The sequence below is a fragment of the Oryx dammah genome, unplaced genomic scaffold (assembly GCF_014754425.2).
Source record: "Oryx dammah isolate SB20612 unplaced genomic scaffold, SCBI_Odam_1.1 HiC_scaffold_28, whole genome shotgun sequence".
NCBI classification, from domain to species: domain Eukaryota; kingdom Metazoa; phylum Chordata; class Mammalia; order Artiodactyla; family Bovidae; genus Oryx; species Oryx dammah.
The window spans coordinates 42013170-42024272 of NW_024070212.1; the positions used below are offsets into that span (position 1 = coordinate 42013170).

The following is an 11103-nucleotide window of genomic DNA, read 5'->3' on the forward strand; positions in this document are numbered from 1 at the left end:
GTGGAACTTAATAAATGTGTTTGGAAGGAAATGAGTTTGGCAAGTAAGTGCTCTCTGTGTGTGAAAATATCCATTCCCGCTGTTCTGTGCAGGTGAAGTCTTGGCAGATGCTTTTGAGTGATGAGGTTGGCAGCTTAGACTTTTCTTTAAAGTTCAATGCTATAGTAAGATTTTTTTTTAACTGACAACAAATTGTGGTTAGATGTCAACTGAATGGATAACTTCTGTGGTATCCATTCATCTTCATGGTTACACCAGCTTCTTTCTTTTTTGTGGTTCTCTCTCTTCTCATTTGGCATTTCACTCTTGCAGGTACATCGAACTCTCATGCTCACGACTTCTGCCCTCACCTTTATTGCTTTCCTTCTGCCTTTTATTTACAGAGGAGGCTGGAACTGGGTAAGTAGATCTTAAACAGAATGTTTTTTTTATTATATTTATATATTTAAAATTCATTTTGATGCCAAAGGAGGTTGCTGCTTTTTTTTCTCAAATGATGCCTAAAAAGATATATCTTCATGTCCCTCTTTCTCTCTGTTTTGAATCATCTGATGAGTGTTTCACATGGTTGGTGTCAGGGATGGAGTTAGAATGTTAGTGCAGATTACTTGGTAGTGGAATGTTTTTTTAGACAGTCTCGAATTTTAACTATATATGTAGTATTAATGAATTTTCTCACTATAGAATGGTGAAAGTTGAAAGCATGATATCTAAGGAACATGAACACTTTAAGTGGTTTTCTCTAATACTGTGACTATCACTGTTAATATTAGTTGTATTCCTACTATGGGAGCAGCCATGCTAAGTGCTTTACATGTGCTCTCAACTTTAAACCTCAAATAAAGTCATTACTGATGATAATCCTGTGTCATTAAAGAAGAAATGGAGGCTTATTCTCAAATGTGGATCTCAAGTTTAGACCTTTGCCCTGACTTGGAGACTCACACATCCAGCTGGCTACTCAGAAACTCAACTTGCGTGTCCAAGACATCTCAAGCAGTTCCCTTCTTGGGCCAAAACTTTGGAATTATTCTTAACTCTGCTCTTTTGCACACCCTGTGTCAATTCCATCAGGGAATCTCATTGGCAATACATGTCAAATAACAGCACTTTTAACCAACACTGGTACTACTCCGTGGATTTGAGCCAACATCATCTTTTTGCCTAAATTGTTACAATAGGTACCTAATTGGTCTCTCTACTTCAACCCTTGCCCATGTACAATCTGTTTTCAATCAAGAAACAGAGTGATTTTTAAAAAATGTAAATCAGCTTATATCATTCCTATGCCCCAAACTGGTTTCTCTAATGTCTCAATTTTATCCCAAGTTAAAGCTGAAGTCCTCCATGACTGGTTTCCAGGTACTCTCTGGATTGGTCTCCTCTTCCTTTCCTCACCCATAGCTCATTTAATTTCACATTTGGCTAATTCTCAGCATGTTACTGATTTGTAGTCTTTACAAAGATTCTTTCTTTTTCCTAGGTCATGTGTCCTCTACTCCCTTACCTTCTGCAAGTCTTTGCTTAAATGATAGTTTCTCAAAGAGCCCTGCTCTGCTCTATTTTTTTTCCTAAAGAAATGTTTACCTTATGTAATTTAATATAATTTACTTAAATAATGTATTTTTTCTTTTGTCGTCTCACACTAGTATGTGAACTCTATGAGAGATGGGGTATTTATGGGTATGTTTGCTAATGTATCTATAACACTCAGATCAGATTCTGGTACGTGACATGTCAGTAAATATTTATCAAATGAATGAATGAGGCTTATTGAGAATCAGAGATGTACCTAAACTGAGTTTCCAGTATACTCTTCTAGTTTAACAGCCAGTCAGAATTTGATATCAAAATTTAATATTTCAATTTGGGCTGTTGCTACAAGGGTAAATATGGATGAATCTTGGGTCATAGATATTACTAGGAAACCTTCTTTATGCTTTTTAAGTATTTTTAGACTGGTCAACCTATTTTTTAAAGGAAATTATGAAGATTTTCTGATATGACTTGAGACACTGGGACTTTATTTTCTCCAGGTACTTGTGACAAGTGTAATGCTTACTTTATAAACTTTGTAGCTTGTTGTCTTTGTAGTTGTGACAAGGGTGGTAAAAAGCATAATTCTATAGCTGGACCCTTGGATTTGAATCCTCATGTCATCACTGATTACCTGAGATACCTTGGGCAAGTTGCTTAACTTCTCTGTCCCTCAGTTTACTCAAATGAAGATAGTAGAGTATCTATCTCATAGGCTTTCTGAGGGTTGATAGTTAATTAACTGAATGCACTTAAAATAGATCCTGGCACATTCTAAACATAAAAGAATTTTGTCGCTGCTATTACTATTTTTTATTAGATAGGGACAATTTTCGTCTCAAGTCCAGGTTGTAACTTATCTGTATAACTGAGTCCACAGTTTGAAAGTTTTATAGTGCTTGTCTGTCAACTTTTAGTTCCTAATTTGCAGAAGTTTCCTATCTTGGCTTAGAAACCGTATGGCCTTGTTCTAGGTCACAGATTTTAGAGCCTACCCAAGCATGGTAGTCAGTGACAATAGACTGAGATATCCCTCTATCTAAATGTATTATGGATTAGAGCATCTTTGTAATCCTTCTCTTAAGTTTTTAAATGCCATAATTGTGCAAAGTGGTCTAATCCCACTCTGTTGATTTGAGCTGACACACATCACTGAGGGAGGGGTGCAGCTGAAACTATCAAGATGTTGCCTTGATGGTTTTTCTTGGCTGAGACCTTTGAGTGACTAGACTCTGTTAAGCCACATGGGTTGCTTCTGCTGCTAAGTTGCTTCAGTTGTATCTGACTCTTTGCGACCTCATGGACTGTAGCCTGCCAGGCTCCTCTGTCCATGGGATTCTCCAGGCAAGAATACTGGAGAGGGTTACCATGCCCTCCTCCAGGGGATCTTCCCGACCCGGGGACAGAACCTGCATCTCTTATGTTGTCTGCATTGGCAGGTGTGTTCCTTACCACTAGTGCCACCTGGAAGCCCAAGTCACATGGGTTACAAGGAATCACATAGAATCTTTGGCCCCGGGAAACATAGAGGTCTGAACAAATAATTACGATACACTGGGTTGATTGTTCCTTAAATGCAGATACTAACTAGTCTTCAGTTCAGTTCAATTCAGTCGCTCAGTTGTGTCTGACTCTTTGTGACCCCATGAACTGCAGCATGCCAGGCCTCCCTGTCCATCACCAACTCCCAGAGTTTACCCAAACTCATGTCCATTTAGTTGGTGATGCCGTCTAATCATCTCATCCTCCGTCATCCCCTTCTCCTCCTGCCCTCAATCTTTCCCAGCATCAGGGTCTTTTCGAATGAGTCAGCTCTTTGCATCAGGTGGGCAAAGTATTCAGCTTCAACGTCAATCTTTCCAATGAACACCTAGGACTGATTTTTAGGATGGACTGGTTGGATCTTCTTGCAATCCAAGGGATTCTCAAGAGTCTTCTCCAGTACCACAATGCAAAAGCATTAGTTCTTCAGCTCTCAGCTTTCTTTATAGTCCAACTGTCACACTCATACATGACCTACTGGAAAAATCATAGCCTTGACTAGATGGATCTTTGTTGGCAGAGTAATGTCTCTGCTTTTTAATATACTGTCTAGGTTGGTCATACCTTTCCTTCCAAGGAGTAAGCATCTTTTAATTTCATGGCTGCCGTCACCATCTGCTGTGATTTTGGAGCCCCCCAAAATAAAGTCAGCCATGGTTTCCACTGTTTCCCCATCTATTTGCAATGAAGTGGTGGGACCAGATGCCATGATCTTTGTTTTCTGAATGTTGAGCTTTAAGCCAACTTTTTCACTCTCCTCTTTCACTTTCATCAAGAGACTTTTTAGTTCCTCTTCACTTTCTGCCATAAGGGTGGCGTCATCTGCATATCTGAGGTTATTGATATTTCTCCCGGCAATCTTGATTCCAGCTTGTGCTTCTTCCAGCCCAGTGTTTATCATGATGTACTCTGCATAGAAGTTAAACAAGCAGGGTGACAATATACAGCCTTGACGCACTCCTTTTCCTATTTGGAACCAGTCTGTTGTTTCACGTCCAGTTCTAACTGTTGCTTCCTGACCTGCATACAGGTTTCTCAAGAGGCAGGTCAGGTAGTCTGGTATTCCCATCTCAGAATTTTCCACAGTTTGTTGTGATCCCCACAGTCAAAGGCTTTGGCATAGTCAATAAAGCAAAAATAGGTATTTTTCTGGAACTCTCTTGCTTTTTCGATGATCTAGTGAATGTTGGCAATTTGATCTCTGGTTCCTCTGCCTTTTCTAAAACCAGCTTGAACATCTGGAAGTTCAAGGTTCATGTATCTGGCTTGGAGAATTTTGAGCATTACTTTACTAGCATGTGAGATGAGTGCAATTGTGCGGTAGTTTGAGCATTCTTTGGCATTGCCTTTCTTTGGGATTGGAATGAAAACTAGTCTTCGGTGGGCTTCAGATGGCTGTGCTGGTGTTAGTGGTCATCTAACATACTGGTGGAAAGGGGCAGCATTCTGTGATTGGATTCCATCACAACCATTTATGCATTGTGTGGACCTGGGTGCATTCCTCACCATCTCTGAGCCTCAGTTCCCTCATTTGTGGAAGTGGGATATTGATAACTAACCATTAGGCATCAGAGTAAGCATTAGTGATGATGTGTATAAAGTATGTGCCTGGCATAGACACTCAGTGAACAGTGTTTATTATTATTAAATGTTTACAGCTAGAGAAAATCCCTAAGAAACTGCTTCTGTGTGTATTATTTTTAATTTGTGGATTTGATGGGTAAGATTAATATCATTAAAATGATATAACTTTGTTCAGCATGCAGGTTATCACCCATACCTTGGTTTTATAGTGATGGTTTTAGCAGTTCTTCAGCTTCTTTTGGCAGCTTTCAGACCACCTTTACATGACCCAAGGTACTTGTAGTCTTTATTTATAAATGCTCTTAAGGTAGATATCATTAATTGGCAAGCCAATTCCTTTTTTTTTTTGCATTTTATAAAATTCAGTGATAAATTATATTTACTTAAAAAGGTTTTAAAATGTATTTCAGATAGCTGATGCCTAAGCAATAAGGGAAATTACATGCTTTTTATTCTCTTGGGAATTTATTGTAGTTCCATCACTTTAAAGACTACTGACTGGTTCTTTATTTGGTAGAAGGAAAATGTTTAACTGGACTCATTGGAGTATGGGAACAGCTGCTAGAATAATAGCAGGTAAGTAATTGTGATGCCACTTATTCATATATAATTGAAAATTGTTTATACTGCAAGTTGTAATTTGGCTTAGATGACTTTTAGATGCATTAGTAACTGGAGTAATTGGTTATTGAGGAGAAATCAGTCTTAAGCATTGAAATCCAGAAAGTAATTTCTAAAGGTAACTATTTAAGCTATTATTTCAGTTTCAAGGTTTTAAAAATGACTTTAAAACCCTCCTTTTAAGACTTCTTTTTAGCATTTGCCTTTGCCAGCAGAATAAGCTATGCTGATGACCAAACATATAAGCAGCTCAGCTTGAGGGTCTGTCATGGATGGGGCTGAAATAAGCTTGGGGACCCAGCCCTCTGTCTCTAGGTTTTCTCCTTGTGAATGGTACCTTCCAGGGCAAGGTGTTTGTCAAACATCAAGTATGATTCTGTAGTATTTTTTTAAATTAATTTTAATGGAGGATAATTACTTTACAATATTATGATGGTTTTTACCATACATCATCATGAATTGGCCACCGGTATATATGTGTTCCCCTGCCCCCATCCTAAACCCCCTCTCCCAGGTCCCTCCCCACTCTATTCTTCTGGGTTGTCACAGAGCGCTGGCTTTGGGTGCCCTGCTTCATGCATCAAACTTGCACTGACCATCTATTTTACATATGATAATGTATATGTTTTAATGCTATTCTCTCAAATCATCCCACCCTCCCCTTCTCCCACTGAGTCCAAAAGTCTGTTCTTTACATCTATGTCTCCTTGTGATGCTTTATGTGATAAATACCTAAGCTGATCTCCTGCCCTCACATTTCTACGTGGAAGAGGAGGTATAGTCAGAAATGGCTTCCATACTTTTTCCCCCTTCTACATTGCAGACTTAAAACATTTTCAAAAGTTTGGGCACCTCTTTCTTAACAATTGGTAGATTGTAATTATAATTTCCCATCTTAGCCTTTCTAGTCTTAGAATAAAAACTAAATTAACTACTTGGTCTTAGTTATTAATCTAATTCATCTCATAAACTCTTTTAGTATATTTCACTTGATATAATTCACACATGTATGCACACACATATATAATTACCTCTTGAATTGTATTTGAATATGTGTATTTTCTTATAAATGTAGTGGCAGCAATGTTCCTGGGAATGGATTTGCCAGGACTGAATCTTCCTGGCCCATGGAAAACCTATGCAATGATTGGATTTGTAGCCTGGCACGTTGGGACAGAGATTATTCTGGAGATACATGCTTACCGACTCTCTAGAAAAGGTAACCTGCTCAAAGAGCAGTGTTGTAGAATCACTTTTATACAAACTGTTGGAATATAATTAATTTCTCAACACTAATGGTTGACTCTTACATAGTACCTTACTAAATTTTGTTTCCATCACTCAGTCTATGATAAAAATAGTGGAAATTTTCTGCCTTTGTTTTTTATATTCATTAGTATTAGAATTTGTGAGTAAAATGCAAGGGAAAGATGGAAGCTTTTAGGGAAGATGCCTTCTTTGTGAGTACTTTTTCACTTTGCATGCTGGTCTGACATGGGGCTAGAATGAACTGAGAGCCCTGAATGACTGGAGCTGAGAGACCCCTGAGATGGAGAAAGAAGAGATGCTCATCCATAGTTAACACAGGGCAAAGCTGCAGATTAATTTTACCTACTGAACAGACTTCCTGTGTGCTATCACTTAAGTTGCCATCTGCATTATATATAGCTAGCTAACCAGCATGCTACGTAAGAAGGACTTAATACTTTGCCAGTTCTCTCTAGTGGTAAGGTCCATTTTGGCCCCAGTGCCAGGCAGGGTAAGATACCTGTAGCCATTAGGAGTGGAGAGATTAGTAGAGAATCAGTGACATGTTAGCCTGGTTTCTAGGCTAACTGTCCTTTGTGTCCTAAGGTGGCCTTCTAAAAACAAAACCTCTTTGTTGTCTAGTGTGTGTGCTCAGCAGCTTTTTTGGAACTGAGTAGTAAAAACTGTCCTACCATTTTCTGGCTCTTGATAGGGTAACATACATAGGATTTGAATCTTTTTTTTTTTGATTGGAATAGTTGATTTACAATGTTGTGTGGGTTTGACCCCTGAAGGGACTTTTGATAACCACTAGATTATGGCTTGCTATTTAAAAAATATATATGCATTTAACACTTGGATTGTTAGAACTCTGACTAGAAGAAAGTCCTTTCACATGTATCCTGTAGCCAGCTTGACCTGATTTGTAAGAGCCTTAAACATGCAAGAAGTTTGCCACGTTTGGTCTCTTGAAATGCAAGAATGTACATCTTGGAAATTGGCCAATGCTCCAAATCAGGGCTTTCTTTGAGAATGAGTTTACTTGCATACCCACTGGCCTTACAAACCTTTATTCTTGTTCTTGATAGTTGAAATACTGGATGATGATAGAATTCAGATCCTCCAGTCGTTTACCGCAGCTGAAGCAGAAGTAAGTTCTTTATTCTTATTTATTGGCACAAACCTTAGTGATTGAAGTTTCCTTTTTTCATATCTCATTTTTTTTTTCTTTTAGGGTTATGTTTTTAAAAAGGTGGTGTTAGCAATTTATGTTTGTGGGAATTTGACTTTTCTCACTATGTTCTTATCTGCAATCAACCGTCTATGAGCGAGCGAACACCTTGGCTTTTGCAGACCAGGTGATAATCACCATCAAGCCAAACAACGTGATGCCTGTCCTGACTGCCTGGAATGTATTCATGAATTCTAATTAGGGAAGATCAGATCATGTCTATAGAGAAATTCTGAAATCTGATCTTTAGAGATCAACATTCAGTAGGGTCCTATGGACTATAAACTGATATAAGGTTTTATATATTATTCTGAGTCTTAATGGGAAGATTATGTTTGAGGAGAAATAATTCAAATATTTTTTATGCTGAAATTTTAATAATGTTAGCATTTAAGAAAATAACTGTTTTAGAAAAACAAAAGGATGTCATTAGGATAAAATGGAGACTGTATTAAGGTAAATATCTTTTGGACTTAAAGGTGCTGTTGTACTTTAAAGAAAACATTTATTTTTTACTAGTTTCTATGAATGGTCTTTCTTAGGACTTTTTCCCTTTCCCCTTTCCTAAGAATTTTTGAGAAACGTATTTTTCAGTCCAGTTTTTTAGACATGTCCTTTGTTTTATGTATTTTGTTACTTCCCTGATAAAGGCAAAAGTGGGGTTAACACCATTTCATTAACATTTGAATATATTATTAATATTATAATTTCTTTCTTAACAGTGAAAGCACGTGTGCATCTTTGATTCAGTGTCTTCATATATTTAGCTACAGAGCTAAAATGACATTTTATATGTTAATTGTTTTGACTATGAGATAAAGTCTTAGTCTTTGGAGATTGTAGACTTGCATTTCAAAATTAATAAAATTCATTCTTGTGAGCATTTTAAGAGTTACTCTCTTCTTTTGTGCTAATAAAATAATATGGATGATTCTGTTTTGTTAGAAGTTTCTGATACTACAATGAATTAGAATCATCAGTATTATTTTCCTTCCTATTTCAGTAATTTCTCTTTTATGATTGGCTCTCATATTTGCTATGGGGATTTCTAGCCAATGGGTGGCACCGTTAACACTACTACTTTGCTCCTGTTTCCTTGTGCTGATTCATTTTCAGTACTTAATATCTTGGGGTGGCATACCCCTTAAAATTCACCAGCTCTTAATATTTATTTGAAAAATTTCTGCCTTTGAGGGAATGATCACAGTTATAGGTTAGAACTGAAATTAGGGACCAATGTTGTTATTTTCTGGTTCTATCTGTTTTCTAACCATGTTATTTAATAAACCATTGTTTGATACTTCTGTTTACATTTCTGTGACCTGGTAACAAATGAACACAACTATCTTAGATAGATAAAACAAGCAAAACTCTATATTCTTAAAATAAAAAGTTTAGGGAAGCATCAGTTTAGTTCAGTTCAGTCACTCAGTCGTGTCCGACTCTTTGCGACCCCATGAATCGCAGCACGCCAGGCTTCCCTGTCCATCACCATCTCCCGGAGTTCACTCAGACTCACGTCCATCGAGTCAGTGATGCCATCCAGCCATCTCATCCTCTGTCGTCCCTTTCTCTTCCTGCCCCCAATCCCTCCCAGCATCAGAGTCTTTTCCAATGAATCAACTCTTCACATGAGGTAGCCAAAGTACTGGAGTTTCAGCTTTAGCATCATTCCTTCCAAAGAAATCCCAGGGCTGATCTCCTTCAGAATGGACTGGTTGGATCTCCTTGCAGTCCAAGGGACTCTCAAGAGTCTTCTCCAACACCACAGTTCAAAAGCATCAATTATTCGGCACTCAGCTTTCTTCACAGTCCAACTCTCACATCCATACATGACCACAGGAAAAACCATAGCCTTGACTAGATGGACCTTAGTCGGCAAAGTAGTGTCTCTGCTTTTGAATATTCTCTCTAGGTTGGTCATAACTTTTCTTCCAAGGAGTAAGCATCTTTTAATTTCATGGCTGCAGTCACCATCTGCAGTGATTTTGGAGCCCCCCAAAATAAAGTCTGACACTGTTTCCCCATCTATTTCCCATGAAGTGATGGGACTGGATGCCATGATCTTCATTTTCTGAATGTTGAGCTTTAAGCCAACTTTTTTTCTCTCCTCTTTCACTTTCATCAAGAGGCTTTTTAGCTCCTCTTCACTTTCTGCCATAAGGGTGGTGTCATCTGCATATCTGAGGTTATTGATATTTCTCCTGGCAATCTTGATTCCAGCTTGTGTTTCTTCCAGGCCAATGTTTCTCATGATGTACTCTGCATAGAAGTTAAATAAGCAAGGTAACAATATACAGCCTTGATGTACTCCTTTTCCTATTTGGAGCCAGTCTGTTGTTGGAACCAGTCTGTTGTTCCGTGTCCAGTTCTAACTGTTGCTTCCTGACCTGCATACAGATTTCTCAAGAGGCAGGTCAGGTGGTCTGGTATTCCCGTCTCTTTCAGAATTTTCCACAGTTTATTGTGATCCACACAGTCAAAGGCTTTGGCATAGTCAATAAAGCAGAAATAGATGTTTTTCTGGAACGCTCTTGCTTTTTCCATGATCCAGCAGATGTTGGCAATTTGATCTCTGGTTCCTCTGCCTTTTCTAAAACCAGCTTAAATATCAGGGAGTTCATGGTTCACGTATTGCTGAAGCCTGGCTTGGAGAATTTTGAGCATTACTTTACTAGCATGTGAGATGAGTGCAATTATGTGGTAGTTTGAGCATTCTTTGGCATTGCCTTTCTTTGGGATTAGAATGAAAATGGACCTTTTCCAGTCCTGTGGCCACTGCTGAGTTTTCCCAATTTGCTGGCATATTGAGTGCAGCACTTTCACAGCATCATCTTTCAGGATTTGAAACAGCTCAACTGGAATTCCATCACCTCCACTAGCTTTGTTTGTAGTGATGCTTTCTAAGGCCCACTTGACTTCACATTCCAGGATGTCTGGCTCTAGATTAGTGATCACATCATCATGATTATCTGGGTTGTGAAGATCTTTTTTGTACAGTTCTTCCATGTATTCTTGCCACCTCTTCTTAATATCTTCTACTTCTGTTAGGTCCATACCATTTCTGTCCTTTATCGAGCCCATCTTTGCATGAAATGTTCCCTTGGTATCTCTAATTTTCTTGAAGAGATCTCTAGTCTTTCCCATTCTGTTGTTTTCCTCTATTTCTTTGCCTTGATCGCTGAAGAAGGCTTTCTTATCTCTTCTTGCTATTTTTTGGAACTCTGCATTCAGATGCTTATATCTTTCCTTTTCTCTTTTGTTTTTCACTTCTCTTCTTTTCACAGCTATTTGTAAGGCCTCCCCAGATAGCCATTTTGCTTTTTTTGCATTTCTTTTCC

At 38.3% G+C, this 11103-nt stretch overlaps 1 protein-coding gene across 1 annotated transcript in view; it reads left to right on the plus strand.

Moving 5' to 3' along the window:
• FRRS1 (ferric chelate reductase 1) overlaps positions 1–8651 on the plus strand; it is a 52877-nt gene extending 44226 nt beyond the window's left edge. Inside the window, exons 11-16 of the mRNA XM_040232240.1 lie at positions 313–399; positions 4838–4935; positions 5180–5238; positions 6359–6502; positions 7620–7681; positions 7766–8651. Of these exons, the coding sequence (XP_040088174.1) occupies positions 313–399; positions 4838–4935; positions 5180–5238; positions 6359–6502; positions 7620–7681; positions 7766–7858 (543 nt within the window). The 3' untranslated portion in view covers positions 7859–8651. The remainder of the gene's footprint in view (positions 1–312; positions 400–4837; positions 4936–5179; positions 5239–6358; positions 6503–7619; positions 7682–7765) is intronic.
• Positions 8652–11103: the final 2452 nt, after the last annotated feature.